The sequence below is a fragment of the Phalangium opilio genome, unplaced genomic scaffold, assembly GCF_054372755.1.
Source record: "Phalangium opilio isolate 3A_F unplaced genomic scaffold, DU_Popi_V2 ptg000093l_1, whole genome shotgun sequence".
NCBI classification, from domain to species: domain Eukaryota; kingdom Metazoa; phylum Arthropoda; class Arachnida; order Opiliones; family Phalangiidae; genus Phalangium; species Phalangium opilio.
Window position 1 is genome coordinate 4,693,854 of NW_028324198.1, and position 22,145 is coordinate 4,715,998.

At 36.7% G+C, this 22,145-nt stretch overlaps 1 protein-coding gene across 1 annotated transcript; it reads left to right on the forward strand.

Moving 5' to 3' along the window:
• The first annotated feature begins 7,237 nt into the window (after window positions 1-7,237).
• On the forward strand, window positions 7,238-10,942 carry LOC149640703 (uncharacterized). Its single transcript, XM_089850710.1, has 3 exons — window positions 7,238-10,132; window positions 10,194-10,326; window positions 10,601-10,942. The coding sequence occupies exons 1-3, from the start codon at window positions 7,535-7,537 to the stop codon at window positions 10,882-10,884; spliced, it is 3,015 nt and encodes a 1,004-aa protein (XP_089706836.1). The 5' UTR covers window positions 7,238-7,534; the 3' UTR covers window positions 10,885-10,942.
• Window positions 10,943-22,145: the final 11,203 nt, after the last annotated feature.

The following is a 22,145-nucleotide window of genomic DNA, read 5'->3' on the forward strand; positions in this document are numbered from 1 at the left end:
CCGTCGTGATTTTCGGCCGAGTGAGAATTAAGCTTAAACGTCAATATTAGCAAAGTTTGAGATGATAATATGTATAACTTTATTTTAAACGATTTAACTATTATTAATGTTAATTATTGAAGATTAAAATAATTAAAAAATAATTTTATTTATTTTAATATTTAAGATAGTCTCTTTTCTCAATTCAAAATTAATACGGAAAGAGTTAAAAAGCAGTGTATTTTTTGTCTGTGTGTGTTATCACACTAGTGCGCCGAGTTAGCAGTTCGCTTTGTTTTGATGTGTTAAGAAATCCTACAGAACCTTAATATTCACTTTTTCCATAATATAAAGTGAATATGTGGAAATCGTTTTCGTAATTACGATGCATTTAGTACTTTTGTAGCTTTAAAGCTCAGTTTCATTTTGATATTTCAAGGATGTTTTTTAATATTATTATTTGAAATGGCTGTTTGTATACTACTTAAGCTATACTACAACTGTATATAGAATAATCCTTGGTTTAGTGATTTCATGAAGAAAACTAAGACCTACACTCCGTCGGGTATATCAAGTATTATCCGCAATAGGCTTAGTGAAACAAAGAGTAAATAATTGAGGCCTGAGGTGAAGCAAACTTTGGGCTTTGATTTTCGTGTCTGAAATGAAGAGACATCAACGGTTCAGAGTGAGCCGAAAGTTAAATACACTATTAAATAATCAGGGTAAGATTTTATAATAGAAGAAAGATCGTGGTGGCAATTAGAATAGTAAAAGGGCTAATGGTAAACGGGTAGTAGCTACAGACTTTTTATTCTCTTTATGATGCGCATTGACTATTAGTGCGTCTAGCTACAATTTAGCTTTGGTGTTATTTAACGTTAACATTCATGTTGGCAAACTAAGAATATTGTTGAGGTGAGACGAGATGACAGTGTTTACACTGCAAACCAGTTGTGAATGTAGCTATCAGTATATACGGTAAACAGCTGAAGCGTAGACTTCATTTCCTGTTCTTTTCCCCATTAACTGATTTCCATGTGTCCAAGATTTATCCTTATTGGATGTAAAATGTCGTCTGCTTTACTGTATATTCGCTATGCTTGGAATACTGCTTCAATATTTCGTAAATTTTTACTTCAAAAAAGAGAAATAATTCCATATCTAGGTAAATAAGTTTGTAGTAGTAGACCTCTTGACTCGGAGAGGTAATATTTTGGTTTTCCCAACTTGTCTTATATCTGTTCAGATGTCTTTATAATAATTTTACAGATATCCGTGTTACAGAGATTCATGTAATTTTAGAAGCAGGAATAGAGAACAGGGTACTTTTTGCGCGCGTCAAAGTCCGCGACACCCTTCCTCGAGACGGGGGGGGGTATGAAAGAAGAGGCGGGTCATAGCGACAGAGGTAAAAAGCAACGATGTATTTTTGGCCGTCTCCGTCAGCACCGTCATCAAAACGTAGTTTAAGTGAGTCAATTAGATAACTTAAAATTTTCGTTACGAGTTGAAGGGATTGTATCTATACTGGGCAATGAGTCGGACTGAAGTTTAGACTAACCGTTCTCCATTCCTGTTAATAAAATTACATGGATCCCTGGTCAAGACTAGTCACTGTGTTTTGATAAATCATGGACACCCTCTCGCACGATAAGTTCTTTCTATCTTTATTAAATAGGTGGAACAAATTACAATCGCAAGCAGTGTTGTTATTTTGAATAAATTGGTGGCACAAAAATAGTTGCTTCTTCTAGGAACAACTTTTACCTCGTACCTAGTGATGTGAAATTAATGTATATTTTAGAAACGGTAATATACCTGGTAAAATACTGATTCAAATTTTGGGAAAACCAAAGTTATAGTTCAGTCACTAAATTTGGTAGCCCAAAGTCGAGATGTTACTTAATACTTTGGGCAACTTTAAGCAACTAGTTATGCAGGCAACGAGGCTAACTCTAACCTCATCCACATTGATTGATCACATATACACGAAATACCTGCATCACATCCTTGAAACCAAAGTTGTACAATGCAGTGTATCGGATCACGATATAACCTGGGTCGTTAGGAAACAGACCTGTCCAAAACTCCCTAAAGTTTGTATGAAACTTGAAAGCAATGGATACTGACAAATTCACGGCTGACTTACTATCTCTCCTTACTTTGTCAACGGGTACATTTTGCACCCCTGAAGATGGTGTCCTTTATCTGCAGACTAAAATAGTTACCACACTTTCGCTAAGGACTAAATTTGTCCCAGTAAAGAACGCTCCTTGGATGACTCCCCAAATCAAATCTGAAATGCACCTCCGCGATACATAGAAGACGAAAAGTCGCAACCCCAACTGTCACGATCGCTACACTTCGGAACGTTGTAAACCGAATGATCAGAGATCGTAAAACTAATTACCTTAAAACCAGATTTAAAGAACCTGATAGGGCCTCCACCATGTGGAAAACCGTAAAACCATACTTAAAACTAAAAGCAAGAAAGACAATCTTACGCCTAGACTATCAACACTGCTCCTCGAGGATCCAGATTAAATTGTCAACGCACAAAACGATTATTACATAAATATAATTGACAGCTTACTCGACAAGGAAGATATACGTAGCCCAGAAGCCACTGATACTAGTCCTCAAGATGGCTCAACAAGTATTTGCATACCTTTCTTAGAGTGTCAGAGGCTATGGTATTTACGGCCCTTACACGTATTCATCCTAATACAACCACAGGAATAGATGACCTAGCCCCTGCCCAATGATATTAGCAGAACCACTCACAAGAATGATTAACCTGTCGTTTGAGCTAGGATCGTTGGCTACGCAATTTAAAACGGCAGAAATAGTCCCAGTTTATAAATCTGGAAGCCCTACCGAGCCAAAAACTATCGTCCGATATCCATCCTACCTACGCTCTCTATAATCACAGAGAAAATGGCTTATTCAGAAATCTACACCTATCTTGAAAATAACAACATACTCTCCAATTTCGCTTAAGAACAAAGCACTCTACAAAGAATTGCATATTTAATGTGCTAGAAACGATACTACAACACTTAAGTAGTGGGCCATTTGTTGTCTGCGCTTTCTTCGATTTTCAAAGGCGTTCGACACCGTCCAACATAATCTCTTCCGTGGTTACGCTCATTTTTTGCAACGGAGGGAAAAAAGTCTTCCACAACGGCCACTCATCAAGAGAACTAATAGTTAAGAACGGAATTCCACATGAAAACGTGTTGGGGCTTATGCTCTTCATCGTACACACGTCGCAAATCCACCAATCTATACACAATACAACTGCTTTCGAGTATGCAGATGACACTGTAATCGTAGGAAAAAGAGAAAACTTGCATCAACACATTGTGACCGTCGAAGAGGATATTCTTCGCAAAAACACTACATTAAAAACAAGGTGCCATGTTATCAACCTTGATAACACAAAGTTTATGAGTTTCGCTCCAACTAAGGCCATGAGATCTGCTGATAAGCACATTAATGTCATGTGCAATGGAAAAAAATGAGAGTGCACCAGTTTCAGTATTAAGGCCTCTGGTTCGATGAATTATTAAAATCGGATGAGCATTTAACTTATAAATCGAAGAAGATACGTACTAGGATCTGGTTACTAAGACCTCTTCAACCTCACCTAGACCAAGACGCCTTGAGAACACTACTTAAGTGACTAACAATACGAGGGTGTGTGAACCACTATTTTAAGCTAAAACAGCCGCATGAACGAACGAGAAATCGAGGAAAAAAGGACTCCGAAGTAAGAAAGGACATTGTTTAAGTCTCTGGATGGCTAGTACACTTGGTTTCACTCCCCGAGGTTTTTATCTGAGCAAATAGTTTTCAAAAATGTTTGATATTTCTTACCATTATACAATTACGGAAATTTGGTAAATTACCGACTCACATCTCTACTAATACCAAGACAATTTTTTGGGAAAATAAACTGAACTGTTTCCCTCTGACGTAGGTTGGATGTCGAGGGATTCCGAATCCCTCGACATGCAACTTACAACAAATATTCAGTTTGTCTGAATGTTTTTTTAAGTATATGCGTTATGAATACATTTCAAGCGTTTGAATTCTTAAAAGGTATTAATCTGAAACTATGTGCGATGCCAGAGATATCTGATTCAAATGTCTAAAATCTCGTTTTTATCTCAGATATGATGTGATCCGATTGTGTATCGGAAAAAGGCAAGTGATCTGAAGTGAAAATGGCTCTCAACTGTTTAACTAATAGTTGAAGTCAACCAAAGATATGTGATCTGTTCGGATTAAAAATCAGATAACTGTGTTCGGTTTAAAGCATTAGATGGAGAAGGTGGCGTCACGGACCTCATTTAAAAGAGGCTAACACTCAAAGCCAAAAAATTAAATGATCATGAAAAGGTTGTATCAATCGCTATTCATGTAATGTCACTGAACACTCAACTTATATATGATCGAAAACTAAGCCGTTTATTTGCCAAAAAGACACAACACAGTACATTGATGAGAAATTTGCTAGGCACAATTCTGAAGCCGAGAAAGAACTTCATGATCTATTTTTTGCTAATCAACTTCGGTTTCGTCATCAATGGCATCTCAACATCCATTTCATTACCAGCACCATTTTTCTTCTCTAAGCAGCTTAAAGGAAGAGACCTCTATTATCTATCCGTCACAGTTATTCGTAAGTCAAAAAATGCGGTTTTATTGTCATTAGACTCGTTGCTGACAATGCCAAAACAAATGTCTCTTTATTTAGAAGGATTGGTGGCAGACGGAGGTCACTCATCCTAAACATAACAGTCGAAAATTATTCCTAAGTTTTGCTCCAAGTCATGCAATTTAAAATGACCGAACGCAATTACTGGAGGCAACAGAAAGAGAGAACCATCCAACTGACATATCCGGGTCATACATTAAGAACTTATACGAGCTTCAAAAAGATATGAGCATCAAACCAGTCAAAAAATTAACAAGAAAGCAAGTGTAACCAACAAATCTGAAAAAAATATTGTTAGAGCTTTAGACATCTTTTCAACTGAAGTTGTAACAGCATTACAATATTTAAATGATTAATAGATTTTCGCACCCAAAAGCATTTAAATTTAAAAATTGTCAGCCAACATTTGACCACTTACGAGTAATGAAGAAGTGGTTTGACATGCACAACATTAGGAATCGCTCCAATTATCTTCAAAGTCAAAATATAGAAAAAATGCCATTCTTTTCAATAAGCCATGAACGACTCGACTGGCTGGAAAACACGTTCATTGACTACATAAACGATCTAAAAGATAACCAACCCAATATTTTAATCAAGAAAACCTTGAATGTCTCATTGTAACGTCGCAATCTACAACAGCATGTGTAAAATATCTTTTGTCTAATGGTTTCCACTTCATTCTAACAAGCAAGCTTAGAAGTGATTGTGTTGAAATGTTTTTTGCAATATGCGACAATCTTCCGGGGGAAACGACCTAATAGATAACAGGGCAGCAGTTTTTGCAATTGAGAACATTCTACCTTGCGGTTCCAAAAAATTGAACTAGTTTGTTGGTGCCAACGTCCTACAAGACTGCCTCACACCTATATTGGGGATTGCCCGAAGAAGAAAAAACACTCCATGATGAACATATTTTTTCCTTGCAGCCGTGCGCGTGATTAATTGTCGCGGACATGGGGGTTAAAGGATCTAGTTACAAAAATGAGTCCTCGTTTGTAGAACAAAACAAAATTTTATTAGTAAAAGGTTGAATTTAAAGTAGCTCCATTGAGGAGTAAAAGTAGAAGCTAACTGGGACCCTATTCTCTAAAAATTTAAATCATTTGGACGATGATCCAAATCTAAACGTTTGGATCGGCTCCAATTGGATAGGGCGCTTAAAACCGTATTCTCTAACCCAAATCCAAATCGACATTTGAATCTCCCGCCAAACCTTTATCCAAACCAAATGTACGTCACTTCCTCTTTCATTACGTAATTTTTCTTAGTGTTTATTGGTCAATTCTTTTGCAGCGTTTAATATAAAAGTAAAATGTTTTTAAGCCTTGGATTTTTGCATGTTAGATTGTAATAAATTTGTACAATAAGAAACCTCTTAATTTGATAGTTTAAGCTTCATAGGCCTAATTATTATTAATTGGGAAATTAATTTGATAGTTTAAGCTTATTAGGCCTAATTAATATTAATTGGGAAATTAATTTGAATGAAAAATTGGTGGATATCTTTTATTAATTGGGAAATAATGCAAACATTTTACATTTAAATTTTGGAAGTAAACATTTATTTTGTGTATATAAAATTCATAATTAATTTCACTAAGGCGATAAATTAATTACCTACGAGGAATTAACTAGTACATAAGTTTAATATTAGAATTTAACTCGTTTCAAAACTAATAAAATTTTGAACAGGTTTTTTTTTAATTTAGTTAGTAAAATTTGTGATTGTCGATTGGTCAATATTGTAAATTAACCAATGGTGGAATCAATTTTTTAAACTCAATGAAACTGAAATATCAATCAATCTTTCAATCTTTCAATCATCTACTGAAAGAGGTATAAACCTATTTTTTCAAAAGAAGGTAAATAGGGATTAGATGGCTTGCTGCTTCAAACAAGATTTTTAATCATGAAGAGAATATTTTGTTAATTTTAGTCAAATTTAGATATTCGGTAATCGAGTTGATATGAATAAAGCCCTTTTTGCTCATGTCTATTTTAAACTTTAATCACAGATTTCGCTTACCATTTTACAAGCATAATAAACACTACTGAAGGACGCAAATCTATCTGTGATCGGTAACAGTGACCAATGTAGCAATTTGCCCAATTAATCGGTTTGAACTTCATTTGCACATTTCTATTCGTTAATTTGAAGTGTTGCGAGAAATTTGAATGGAATATAAGTAGATATCTCTTTCAACACGTTAATAATTTGAATAGGTATGCCATTTATTGGAAGCGCACACGGTAAATACAGCATAAAAAGCCTAGTGTTAACCCGGTTAGGCTATGTTTCTAGCATAAAATTGAGCAGACTATACACAGGATTCCAAAACAAATGAGAGCTGGAAATAAGCCTTTTTAATAATATTTAAAGAGTATCTAAAATAGGGTAATGGCAGCCCTCTGCCTTCGACTGTATTAAGCTCTATGGGGAAATAACATGGGGTGCCATTAGTCTATACAACTTAAGCCTTGGCCGTAAAGAACGTCGAAAAGCTTACTTTAAACAAGGATGATGGGGGAGGATACGAATTGAGAGGCGCGCTTGTACCAGAGCCGTGATGCGAGTCTCCCACAACGGGAGGATGGGGTGGGCTGAAAAAGTGGGGATCGCAGCCTGGTAAAATTTGAGGGAAAATTTTGAAAACTTCGCGTGAGAGAAATGCTAGATGGCGCCATTTAGAGCCAAAAACTCTCTCGGAGCCTTAGGTGGTTAGGCCTTTGCCGCCTTAGCGTTCGTTGATTATTAAGTCTTTAAAATTACACGAGGAAAGTACATTTTTTAACTACAATTATTTTAAAAGTTAAATGAAATGAGAAATGGGAAAATATTGCGTCTATAGAGGTTGTAAGAATTACTATAAATCTAAAATTACCCATGGACAAGGAATCAAATACTATCCCGTACCTAAACCGAAGAAAAATTTCGAAATTTGTATGAGATGGGTAAAGGCTATTAATCGAGCAGATATTAAGAGTCATTATGATGTTAAACCACATCATTATGTATGCTCTGAGCATTTTATTGGACGAAACGGACCCAGTGACGACAATCCGGATCCCATTAAAGATAATGAAGCGGTAACACCTTTGGTTAAATCTATGACATCGCTTTTAGAAGAATCATCCTCGTCTTCAAGCAGTATCACAGGACAGTATAGTGGAACGTCTGTCATTACAACAGGTGCTACATCTTTATCAGATATGCGTCCAATTCCGGCTTTGGAAAATATCATCGAGCCATTAGTTAAAACTTCGTCACCGATTTTAGAAGACTCAACCTCTTCTTCAAGCATCACAGGACAGTATAGTGGAACGTCTGTCATTGCAACAACTGCTACATCTTTATCAAATACGTGTCCAAGTCCACCTTTGGTAAATATCGAGCCATTTGTTAAAACTTCGTCAGCGATATTAGATCGACAAATCACTACATTGGAAAATATTGAATTACCTTCCGTTACAAGTACGGCTTTGGTATTAGATGAAATACATATATTGAAAAAACTAGCACAAGAGTTTTTAGTTCATAAACTTGATAATTTAGATACTTGTGCCTGGTCAGTTGACGTATTGAAAGATTCTGAACTACACATTAATGTGATAAAATGCCTGAAGTTTAGAATTAGTGGCAATACTAGTTTAGTTATAGTTGACCTAACTCATTGTCTAGTCCCAACAGTTTATTTTGGCAATGAGTTACTATCGCAAGATCATCTACTATTTTCATCAAGCTCAGTTGACTTTAAGGGTTCAGTTTTAAATATAAATGACTTGATGAATGTATTACATGAAATCGAAAACTGGGAAATATGTCGTGGCATTCAAGGCGAATTATTTTTGCATTTTAAAGACAAACATTTAAAACCTGCATATACTTGCATGGTTAGCCAATCAATTCGATCTGAAAAATGTGAAAAATTATTTGTTGGCCAGTTTACAACACTTTGCCCATCGTGTCGTAAAACCAAAGTAGTTTTGAAGACTAGAAAACGGAGAGAGAAAACACACGCTGTTAAAAGTACAAATATTCGCTACATGACTAAAGACGAGGTAAAAGATCAGTTTGTGGAAGTAAAGAAAAATAATAAAGCTTTGAAGAAAAGGAATAGAGTATTAGACTTAAAAGTCAAGAAGAGCTTCAAAAAAGATGGATTTTTTATGACGGAAGAAGAAAGTAAAGATTTTGAAGAAATTGTCAGAAAAAATCCATTTCAAAGCAAATCTACATTTCATAAACTGCTGATGCGTGAACAAATGAGATTAATTAGGACAAAAAAATTAAGACCAAGGAAATGGCACCCAGCTATAGTACAGTGGTGCATTTCGATAAAAGCAAGGTCACCCAGTGCCTACGAAGCTGTGCGCCAAGCTTTTATGTTGCCTTCTCAAAAAACGCTTTTCAATTACTCTGTTGATTTGTCAACAAAAAGTGGATTTAATGATTCGGCGCTGCTAGAAATGCGAGAAAAAGCCGATATAGACAATTTAGAAGAGCACCAAAAGTATTTCAGTTTAGTCATCGATGAAATGCAAATCAAACAGGATTTAATATTCAACAGCAACACGGGAGAATTAATTGGCGCTACGAATCTCAATCAGTTCAGAAATGAAGTGGCAAGATTAGAAAATGACATGGAAGTTAGGAGGAAAGGCCCCACAGATGATGGAAACATAAATTTGGCTAATCACGTTCTCCAGTTGATGGTCAGGGGACTTACAACAACTTTTAAATACCCTTACGCCTTTTTCCCCTGTGAAAATTTGCATGCAGAGGACTTATATTCTATACTTTGGGAAGGCATTGAAAATTTACAGGCAGCTGGATTTCGCATACTCGCCGTTGTTTGTGATAAAGCATCTTCAAATATGAAGTTAATTAAAATATGTACTGAACTAAATCAAAAAGAGAATAATCACAGAGTTGGATTTAAAACCAAGAATCCATTCAATAACGGGGAGCCGCTTTTCTTCGTTTCGGATGTCTGTCATAATATTAAAACAGCAAAGAATGGCTTAAAAAACAGTGGGAAAATGAAGAAACATAAGGATGGTTCGGTAAAACCAATTAGACTATTAAAAAAGAATGGCAAATATCTTTTATGGAAACATATTGTTGACACTTATGAACTGGATTCTAATTCGTTGCTACGGCTAGCGCCCAAGTTAACATACAATCATGTTTACCCGAATGCCCATAGTTGCATGAGAGTGAAGCTTTCAACCCAAGTATTAAGCTCTACTACTGCAAATGCCGTCGAGGAATTGATTGGAGAAGAGGCAGCGGAGACTGTCAAGTTCCTTCGACTTTTTGATACCTTTTTTGACATTTTAAATATATCAAATACTTATTCATTTTTTACCAAGAAGAAACCATCTTTAGAACCGTTTAAGAATTTAGACGATTGGCGTTTTAAGGTAGTAAATTGTTAATTAATGCATATAATGTTTGAAGTAACTAACAACAGCTGATTTTTAGTGGCTAGAAGAGGAGTTCCTTGGCTATATAGATGAGTGGGAGTCGGAAGTGGACCAAACAGAAGTTGATGATGATTTTGACAAATCCAAAATGCTTCTTAGCAGGGAGACTTTAGAGGGTATACGAATATCTGGTAAAATACGCTTTCTAATAATTGAGTAGAAAGACATGAAAGCGACCCACCAACATCTCGAAGTTTCATCCTTGCAAAAAAGGGCTTCACCAGAGGCTTGAGGGGTCTTTATACTTACACGTGCAAACGGCAGACCACCTTTTACCTCTTCCAAAGCTACCGCGCCCGCAAGCCGCCGGTGGAGCCTTTTAAGCAGAAGATTGCGTGTGTCGCTTTTAATTTTTCCTGTTGAGACCTAGTCATTCTAATTACTAAATGTCTTTATATTTTTCAGTATACTCAACTATCGAGATAATTAAGTTTTTGATTAAAAAGGGAGCCCCGTACGTTTTAACTGCAAAACTAAATCAGGATTTGGTTGAGAACTATTTTGGCAGACAGCGAGGGTCCTGTGGTTCTGGCGAAAACCCGACGGTCAGCCAATATGGACAAGGAGCGAAAAGGTTAAAACTCATGAGCTCTTTAATACCGAAACTAAAAAATGGCAACTGTACACCAAAAACGAAAAAGAAAAGGGAAAAAAGAAGAAAATTAGCTCGTGACGCATTTCGAGAATAGTAATTTGTTAAGGTTTATTTTTGAAAATTTACAAAATAAATATCTCTTTAAGTCGTAATTATTTCTTACTATTTTTTCGGTTTTTGTTTGTTAGAACTTTTAGTTCTTTCCTGATGCCACTGCTAGCTAAAGTGTCTTTTTTGGCAACTTGAACTGCGTTTTTAACCATTCTTGTTAATCCCTTTAAATGGCAGTTGATGACTATTCGAAAGCATTTATTTAGAGCAGACGTTGAATTCTCTTTTTCATCCCCCCATAGTTCATCCCATGTTTCCTTTATGAAATTATCGTTTTCTAAAACTTCAATAATTCTTGATTTCCTAGACTCATTGTATTTTAGGGGATCCTTAGAATTGACGAAAGGCACAATTTTACCACATAGGTGCTTAAAAAAGTCAAATGCTCCTTGTGACAGGTACAACAATCCTCCTCTGTCTTGCTTTACAGTTCATTCATGAAATGTGTGGTTAGCTTCGTTTTTTTTAAGTAAACAGTTTCCCCAAAACTTTGGGCATTCATAAATACCAATTATTTGATTTAATGTATAACCTGCTATCTGATGAATGGTTTTACTTTCTTTATTGGCGATTTCAGTTGTAGTTAGAGTTAATTTCGTTTTGTTTGGCTTCAACTTGGTTCTTGGTTTTGAGGCATAAGCAACTTTTAATCGTTTTTTTTCCAAATAATTGGAATTTAACTCGTTAAAAAGACGTTGGGAAAACGTCGTGGTCACAAGATCTTGATCGTGTCGTGGAAGATTCTTAAAGGAACTAGTTTTTCCAAAGGAATGTTTCATTTCTTCAATAAATTCTTCACTTATCAGAAGTTCATGCCTCTTTTCTGAAAATTTGACTTCATCCAAAAGCCCTGTTTTAGTGTCCATAAAAATTGATAAGTAATCAAATGCCTCGTCTGTTATTGTTGTAATTTTGTTTTTTTTTAACATCCTCTAAAACATCCTGTCATTGAATAAAATCATAAATTTAGCATTTTTAATTAGCACTAGAAGGGATTAAAATTAATGAACTCATCCTTTATGAATCTTGGCAAAGCTGGGAGTGGCTACGAGGTCACCATTTGCCGTTTATTAATGCCATAAATACTTACAATAACGGGTTTTGGTCTTCCAACGTAAGTTACCTTATACAGATTAGAAGCATTAACAAGAATAGTGCTCAAATTTTCTTTCAAAAACTGCTGATTAAAAACGATACCTGAAAAAATAAGGCACTGCATTAATGTCAGTCATTACATTTAAACCTAATTAATAATTCCTCTTACCTGATTGTATCTTTTCTCGCTGTGCCTTAGTACACTTCTTAAAACTCTTTACTTTACAATAATTGTGGTCACTTCCATCCATATCGCAATTATAATTAGGAATAAATAAGACAGAAATCTTCCGTGAAAACGGTGAGACACGTTGCTGAACTACGCGGAAATATTTTGAAAATTTATTTTCTCTAGCCGCGGAGAGAGGGAGCCATAAAGTGTTTGACAATGGGCCACGTGATATCTTTTACCAGGATGACACCCCCATTTTCTACCCCTCTTACGCTCCCAACTGTGGGAGTTACTTGTTACGGGTGGGGAACGAGAAAAGCCTCTCAATTCGTATCCTCCCCCATCATCCTTGCTTTAAATGATATAAAAACTTCTATTAACTGTAATTATTTACCTGAATTACTTTTCTAGACGAAAATTCGACCTGATAACGACGTATTTCTTATTAAGGGTGCTACAGTTAATTAGAAAATACATATAAAGGTGCTCAAGCTCGGATGAAATACCAAAGTAATTTGTTAGCGTCCACTGCTAAGAAATTAGGAAAATCAGCAAGAAAGCCAACATTTGCAATATGTCAGCGTAACTTGTTAGCACCCACAAACCTAGGCCCTTCTAGTTGTCAACGAGAACGAAATGTAGAATTAGGTTTAAGCGTGCTATAAGGTTAGGCTGACTTCTGACCCAAAAGTATTTTTTGACGTACTATCTTAATTAGTTAAATTACAAAAATTAGAATTCATTAATTAAAAATCGAAACAGGTAAGTTTCCCATTTAATAAATGCTTGTTAATTTAGAAGTATTCCGAAAACTAACTTCGCTATACTTTTTCCGTATGGCCTATGACAATTTCCTCAAAAAAACGAAATTTTTTTAATGCTTTTTCTATGGGACGCTAACCCTAAAAACTGTGAATTTTCCTTTAACATTACGGAAGGGTGTCATGTCATATCTACAAGGGCATACCGGCCCTAAAGAATAATCTTTTGCAAAGTTTCCCATTCCTGGAATTAATTAATTTAATTAATTTCTATTTAATAGAAAACGAGCGTTAATTTCCATGAACTGGGGATTTTGAGCTAAAATTGGAGTCAAGACAAACACTGGTCTTTTCGATGGAAATTAGGCCTATACATTTTCAGTTCACTTGATCATAGACGCTCTATTGATCTCATATAGCTAAGTTAACCTGTATGAAGTATGTAGGATGTTTTGACAAACTAACTTCCTAGTTTCTTTATGATTTAGTAAAGAAATAATAAGTGTATGAGGGCTATTGATAAAATGGGGAAAGTTGAGTCGTATGAATAAGCAAGTGCAGCCAGTGCTTTTAGAGTGGATTTGAATATCCGTATTGACATAATTCTGAGAATATTTTTCCAAAGCTTTTAAGCGTATTGAAACTTCAAAGTAATATTGATAAATTAATAAATAGTTGATGACTGACGTCAATTTCAATCTGTTATAAATTATGATGAAAATGTCTATGAGTTAACTCTAAATTAATGCTATAATAAATTTTAATTATTCATTTAACTCTAAAGCACTGACTCTGGTTTGGTTCACGGGTAGTTGAGCGGTTTTCAAAAGAGCGTTTTGGAATAAAGCGGTTCCTAAAACAGCGGTTTGCAAAACCGCGTACAAGCAAAACCGCGGTTGCTGTTTCCGCGTTTCTCAATACAGCGCTATTTCCCAAAACAGCGGTTGCTGTTTCCGCCCAAACTGTGATTGATAGGGAGGGAAATATCTATTATATTAAGTATATAGGACAAAGAACAATATTATGCAAAAAGGAGTAATGTTATATCGGAAGTAAATATAAAATATAATTTTTTGGAAAGGCATATTATTTAGGGAAGTTAATGAAGATAAACAACAATATTTCGGAAAAGGCGTACTTTCGTACGCTCAAGATATAAACGCTGTAATCAAAATGCGCTAAAACGAGAAATGGCTATAATGGCAAACGCGTTTATGAAAAAGCCATTTTGGACAATGCTGTTTTGATAACACGCCCAATCGATAACATACCCTCTGGTTTTGCCATATGGATAAGAAAAAAGTTTACAAAGAAAGTTTTATTATATATCTTTACAATACAATGGTCAAAGAGCATTTGTTGGTACAAGTCACAATTTTTTGCAACAATTAAGCTTTTTTTTTTGATGCGTGGGCTCCTGGTGGAAATCTGAAATTACCGTTATTTTTTAAAACGTTAATTTACCGGATAAATTACCGATTCAAGTTTTGGGATAAATAAAATTACCATTCTGTCGGTAATTAATTTTAACAACTTTCAGAAATATTTTCTCTTTTTTTGTCCCTAGTACTATTTTTAACCATTTATTTTTGTGGGATACTTTAAAGTAAAAATGCTTAGTTACAAGTAAGGAAATGTAAAAACTTAAATTTAAGCACATAAATTCATTCAAATCATAGCATTCTATTATATTAGGTACACTACTGTTCTAGTTTTTATGGAGTGTTATAAGAGTTCATTTCTCTTAAAAATTATATAGGAGACATGAATGAAATAGTTTTTATTAATAAAACAACCTCTTGTCAATGCGTTTTGCAAGATGGTAACTGATTAAACTAAAACCTTTCCTACACATAATTACTGGCTTGTAAACAAAAATCTGTCGAAATAGGTGGAGCTTTAGGGCAGTGAATGACAAATTAGTATTTTTTCAATCGATGTGTTTTTGCGAAAAATGTTTTGCAAGGTTCTGTTTGGCCAAATTGTTCTTACGCAAGACCTTTTGAATGCGTTTTATCAGTTGTAACTATATAATTTTAAAGGCCATCTCAATTTAGTAAAATACAGGATAATTTGGTCGTTAAGGGTTTTAGTCCTGGTATCTATATTTTCGGATCAAGTTTTCGCAACAGTTAATGTTATAATATACTAAACGATTGTATAGTATCTTATTTGTTTCTCTTAAAACTTGCTAAGGTTAACGATGATAGCTGCGTCACGGGGGAGGGAGTAGCTTTGTAAGCGAGTAATAGGCTTAGTGTGTACATCCCATTTGTACAAAAACTTATTATTATCATTATTGTTAATAAATACATTAAAACTCTCTTATCGAACATCTTTTAAAAATATTCTTCCTTTTTCGATCTTCGGCTTTTCGCTTGGTAAAAAACTATTTCATGTCGGAATGTACAGTTTAAAGTTAGAACCATATTTTTCGGGGGAGGGGGTGATTTTTAGTTTTTATTTCACAAAAGATAAGTTTTTATTTATTTATTTATTTATTTATTTGGACTAGTTACGTACAGGCAAGCCGTAGGCTTTTGGGGTACGGACGGAATGGTTGTAACATTAGTAAACAGATAGCGGAATTAAATGAACAAAGTGCATATAAGTAAATTGATGAGAGATTTTAACATGAGAATTGGAAAAAAACATTAACATTAGGAATTAAATGAACAAAGCGCTTACAGGAAATTAACTAATGATTATAACATGAGAAAAAAAAAGTAAACAAGTATTAAGATTTAAAAGAACAGTGCTTATAGGGAATTAATTTATGATTTTAACGTGAGAATATTAAAATAAAGAATTAGAAGTAAATTAACAAAGTACGTATAGGTAATTAATTATTAAGTTTAACATGGAATAATAAACGAATATTAGGAATTGAGTGAACCTATTGCTTATAGGTAATTATATAATATAGGAATTTTTGATTAGGACATGAGAGTAGTAAACAAAGTTAAGATTTAAACTAAAAGTGCTTGTAGGTAATTGATGAATGAAGGAATTTCCAGGACTAGAGGAGAGGAGTGACAGGTGGATTATATTACAAGTGGAAATGTTGGGAGAGGGCAGCGCGGAACTTAGACCTTAAGGTGATAGAGTTTATAGACTCCGGGAGTGCGTTCCAATCAGAGATGACCGAGCTTGTGAAGTGATGTTGACGGACTGAGGTCAACACTTTAGGTTTTAGGATTTTGAGGGAGTGACCCCTGGTAGAAGATATAGGTGCCGGTTGGAAGAATGTATCGATATCCAACGCGAGCTTATTGTTAAAAAAATCGTGTAATAGGCAGAGATTATTAATTAAATGTCGCGTGGGTACTGGGTCGATTTGAAGTTTTGATAACCTTATATGGGCAGGGAGCTTCTCAAATTTATTGGTTAATTTAGTGAATTTGTTTTGGGCTTTTTGCAAGGAGGAAATGCTGGAAGAGGACGACGGTGTCCATATGGGGGAGGCGTAGTCAAGAATTGGTAATGCCAGGGCGTTGTAAATAGTTTTAATGAATTTTTGAGACCGATTGTTGAAATTACGACGAATTAGTCCTGAAAGGGAGTGAATACGTTTACAGATTTTGTTAGTTTGAGAGGTAAATTTTAGGTTGGGTTCTATGGTGACACCCAAATCAGATTCGGATAGGGTGCCTCTTATGGGCTTACCGTAAAGAAGGTAGGTATGATGCGGGTTAGAAGAACCCAGGTGGAGTACAGCACATTTGTCCACATTGAAGCGAAGGCCATGACTAGTGGCCCAGGCTTCAACAGACTCCAAATCCGCTTGGAGGTTGGCAAAGTCTAGACCAGATTTAATGCGATAAGAGAGTTTAGTGTCGTCTGCGAAAAGCAGAACGAGCGCGAATTTCATAACAGATGGAAGTGAGTTAATAAGGACATTAAAGAGAAGGGGACCTAAGACCGAACCCTGAGGGACACCTTGCTCGATAGAAGCCCAAGTAGAATGGTAGCCCTGGAAGATTACCCTTTGTTTGCGATTGGATAAGTAATTAGTCAACCACAATAGAGCAGTGCCAGTAATTCCCGCTTTGAATAAGGCCTCAAGTAGTTTATAGTGGGGAATGCTATCAAATGCTTTAGCTAGATCTAGGTATATGACATCGACGCTAAAGCCATCGTCGAGCCAGTTGGTCCAATGGTGTGTAGCTACGAGTAGGTTAGTCACGCATGAGTGTTTGTGGAGAAAGCCATGTTGGGCTTGGGAGAAGAAAGTATTCTTGTCGAGAAAAGCTAATAAATGGTTATAGACTAAAATTTCAGCGAGTTTTGGTACCTGATTGAGGGAGCTAATTGGACGATAATTAGCGACTTCAGTCTTGGAACCTTTTTTGAATATAGGCGTAATATTCGCCTCCTTCCAATGGGCAGGTAGAATACCGGAAGAGAAGGAAACGGATATTATACGGTGAAGTGGGTGACTTAATTGGGCGGCAAAATGTCGTAATAATAGAGGGTGGATACCATCAGTACCAGGTGATTTATCGGTTTTGAGAGTTGATAGAATTTTAAGCAGGGCAAGGGGAGAACATTCGAAATTGGCTAGGCCTTTAGGGCAGGCTGAATCAGGGGGTTGGTGGAAGGGTTGAGCAGTTGGAGCAGCTACCGTGGAGGCAAAGTAAGCATTTAGTACTTCAGCATTTTCAAGATTAGTTGTGGTGAAGGTTCCAGATTGTGACTGCAATTGAAGTATGGGAAATCTACATTTTCTGAATTTGTTAACATAGGCATAGAAGGCTTTGGGGTTGGTGGCAATTTGAGATGTGAGGATAGATTCTTGCCTGCGCGTAATGTTGCGGATATGGTTCGTGTAGGCATTGCGGGCTTTGCGGTAGTTAGAGAGATGGGTGGCAATTGTGAGGACTGAAGCATGTTGAGATTTGGAAGTTTTAAGTTTACGCCAGAGGGTGGTCATTAAGTTACGCGACCGAATGGTACGAGGGCAGAATTTAGGTTTGAGTGAGGCGCGAAATGGTACAAAGGCTGCGATGCTAGACACCATGATTGAGTGGAACGCATTCCAGGTAGAATCGAGGGTATCACAATTGAGGAGATAATCCCAATTGATGGTTGCTAGGAATGCATGGATGGAGTCCTTATCACAACGAAAAAATTTCGTATTGGGCGCTTGAGGTAGTTAGAATTAGATAGGTTTGTAGAAAATAGTATGATATTATGATCACTATGGCCAAGAGGAGGGAGGGCAGAGGGACTAAAGACAAAATTAGTGTCAGAACTGAAGATGAGGTCTAAGGTACTGTCATCCGAGGAAATTCCTCCATTACGAGTTCTAAAATTGATTATCTGTGTGAGATCACATTGGTTAACAGTTTCAAGGAAGCACCTAGTTTGTGGAGAAGCACCCGGATGGTGAGAGTAAGTCGTCCAATCGATTTTGGGGTAGTTAAAATCGCCAAGAATAACGAGAATGAGTTTGCGGGTCTCACTGTAATGAGTTAGTTGCGTTAAGTAAATCAGTAATGGGTTATGAATGTCGTAGGACGGAGAACGATAAATAACACTGACGAATGTTGCATGGGGAAGTGTCACAAGGACAGTTAAAATGTCTAGACCAATATAAATAGCACCGGTTGGAGTGTAGTTAAAGTCAGAATGGTCCAATTGACGCGATGGGTATTTATCGAGTAAGTAAAGCGCGATACCCCCGCCCGAGGTGTGGGAGCGGTCACAGCGGTATGTATTGTAGCGTTGAATAAAGTACTCGCTAGGAGAGTGATCCGGTGCCCACCAGGTTTCAGTGACGGCGACTAGAACCGGGTTGTGTTGGAGGACCAAAGAGCGGAACTCCGAGAATTTAGCGGAACCACACAAGCTCCGAGCATTAGTGAGTAGTCCACTAGAATGTTTGTGTAGAGGACGTGTAGGCAACTGAGGTGAGGTAATCACTGGTAGGGAGGAGGTAAGACAGCGTAGGTATGTTGCGGGGGAAGGTGTGAAGGGTGGAGTAGTAGCGACTAGGGCGGTTGACGCAGAACGATTAATTGAGGTGTCTTCCAAATGTGGTTGAATGAGTAAAGGTGGGGAGCGAGACTTTAAAAGTTTTTTTGGTTGGCATTACCAGAGTGGAAGACGCGATTGTAGGAAGGATAAAAGGTTGTCTGGTTGTTCTGACGAGGAAACCCGGGAGGGTCGGCTAAGGGCGCAAGGGATGATCTTTGGCAAATCGCACCTTGGCGAATAACTAGGTCATTACGACCTTGGTCGCGAAGGAGACGAAGCTGGTGAAGCAACTCTTTATGTTTGGAACGCTGCACTGGGGTTCTGTCGACAGCATAAGTATAAGGTAGGCCGTAGTTGGGGTCGGCCTTAAGGCCGTGTAAGCGACTGATAAAATTTTGGCGGGCCAACACAGTGGGGAATTTAAAGATGATGGGACGCGGTGGGGTTTCTTCACTGGGGGTTCTGGGAGTACCTAGGCGGTAAAAAGTTACAGTGTTGAAATCAAATAGTGTATCGAGGAGTAAGGTTTTACAAGTAGAATAGTCATCCTCCTCGGAGCCTTCAGGGACCCTAAAAAGCAAAGCATTGCGTTTTCGGTGCTCGAAGTTAAAATTCTGCACGTGGTTATGAGTCAAATTGCTTTCATTAGCCGATAAGTTCGTGAGGGGAGGGGTTCTGCTCCGACGCTGATTATCCAACGTATAGGGAGTCTCGTTGACGGACAATTGGTTACGGTGTTGGTTAGAAGTAGTAGAGTCACGTGGGCTGACTTGATGATAGGTAGTAGAAGCAGGGTTTGCACTAGCAACGGTAGAAGTAATAGTCAGGTTGTGGTCAGCAGGAATATTTGAAATGATGTTAGGCGGACTCTGAGGTGTAATGGAGGCAGAAACGCAGGAATTAAGACGAAGGATTTCATCACTTTGGTTTTCAAGTTGCTTGGAGAGGATGGCATGAAAATCTTTAAGAGCATCAATTTCTTCTGAGATTTGTTTGAGTGGTTCAGCCATATTATTTATGAACTCACGTAATTGTGATTGCACCTGAGTTATATCTGTTTTTAATTCAGTTAAGTCGCGGTGGGGGAGGCTCGTAGTTGCGGAAAGTCGCTTAAAAGACGTTCTGAGAAGTCCTTGTAGTGAGTCATAATATCTAGTTATGTTTCATTTTTGGAGTTCTATTGATTTAGACTCTAAGTACAGTTTAATTTCCTTACTTTTATCTTCAACATAAATGCGATGAATTCATTCGAGATCAAGGTTTGTGCGAATATTTCACAATTACAAATTTACATAAATACGAGTAATATTTAGTTTTATAATTAACACTTAGAAGTTCATTGGGGTTATGTACAGTACTTGTGTTAACAGTAAGCGAAGTGACAAAACGAAAGTCGGTGTTAATTACTTTGCTAAATATTTTAAAATCATGCGTTGTTGTTTCAGAATATTTTGCAATCAGATATCTAATGTTTAGTTGAAAAGTTTTATATACAATTTTCGAATTATCAATAAAAAATGCGAGTGCTTCATTATTTCCAAGATTAGCACGCTCAATGAAAGGACCATTCCATAAATGAACATCATAAAAAGGGATTTCAAAGCCACGTAATTCAGGATCTCGGGCGCTTTTGGTGGTTTTGTCCATTTCAGTTTCTCCTCTAAAATATTGGGTTCCATCTCTAGATTATTCAAAGCCTGTGTTTCAAATAAAATTTGAAATCTAGAAAAGGTAGAATAAATGTTAGGGTTTCCATTCTTGGGCATCGAAAGGTTCGGAAATGAATATGAAGCTTACGTCAATACAATATATTCGCTGAATATCTTGTCCTGTGTCGCGATCAAGTTAGGTATTCCGAAATACAAATATTCCGAGCGAATTTTCGAGGAGTAGAAATTGAAATCGTTGATATTTGATTCGTCATTTTTAACCAAGTTCTCGGTGTAGGCTATCCCATTAAAAACTCTCAGGCCGCTTGCGATGAGTGCATTTGGCCTCTCCTTTGTCCACAGGTCGTGTAAATATGTTTTACTTATATCGACCCAATTTACAAGTATCTTCCGTGTTCTCGAAACATCCTCCAACCATTTCAAGTTTTTTCTATCTCGCTCGTTCTGTAATATGAACCATAGAATTGTAATAAAATTTGACTGGAAAACAAATGGACTTCTCGTGGTTCGAAGATGATTCAAATATATCCCTTATTGGCTTCACTACTACCGTTGGTCCACTAAAGTACCCGACTCCTCAGAGATAAAGATTCAGCACTTACATCTGGTGTCCGGTCGACTAAGTGACTCTGCAAGGGTTCGTGTTGAACAAAGTTAGGGGTGACGTTGTAATTAGCAAGGTCTTCAATGGTGTCCAGAAAAATGAAGTTGGTTTCGCAAAATTCTGATTGTAAGTGACTTCCCATCTCGATGAGAATGAACGTCAATCCAGTCAGCCAAGACATCAACAAGAATCTCGAGGACATTGTTCTAGGGATGACTGGATAAGCTACGCGATACGTTTGGAATTTTTAATTTAGCCAGAATGTAGGACAATTTTTATAATAGTTTTGAACCTTACGTTCTTGTAAGATGAGGGAAGCGATGTTCCAAAGAGTTCCAAAAAATTTGTAAATGCGACTCTCCCGACGCGAAACGTTAATTGAAGAAAATGACTCGTTTCGCATTAATAGAATCGATGATACGACTATGCTCAGGAAGAGGCAAATTATTGTCTGCAAAGTGAAATAAATTAATTTCCACCTTATTAAATATGACGTTAGTGGTACTTACGATTAAATCAATGTTTAAAAAGGTGAATGATTTAGTCAGAACGGGTATTGGCCTGGACATGATAAAGGAGTCGGCAAATTTAAATAAACCAATGGCAGAAATGTTTACATTGTTCAAGTACGTGTTTAAAAAGAACGGAGCCATCACTAAATTAAATCGACCTTCCATGTAAGGTATCTGTGATAAAAAACGTCAAATTTCTTTTAATATACATTGACATCTTAAATTCACTATAAAACTATGAAATCTCGTATAGAAAGGCGTCCATTGCTACTAGTGGAAAGCAAGTCTGTCCAACCAGGGACAGATTTAATTTTATAAGTAGGAATGGAGAACGGTTAGTATTTACTTCAGTCCGACTCATAGCCCAGCATAGAGCCCCTCCCTCCAACACGTAACGAAAAGTTTAAAGCATAGCGCGGCTCCAGTGGATCCCCTACAAGTTGACTTTCTT

Excerpts from the sequence above, each read along its gene's own strand:
- LOC149640703 (XM_089850710.1), top strand. The coding sequence starts at position 7,535 with ATGGGAAAATATTGCGTCTATAGAGGTTGTAAGAATTACTATAAATCT. Across the intron at positions 10,133-10,193 it reads TAGACGATTGGCGTTTTAAG|TGGCTAGAAGAGGAGTTCCT; the intron begins GTAGTAAATTGT and ends GCTGATTTTTAG. Across the intron at positions 10,327-10,600 it reads AGAGGGTATACGAATATCTG|TATACTCAACTATCGAGATA; the intron begins GTAAAATACGCT and ends TATATTTTTCAG.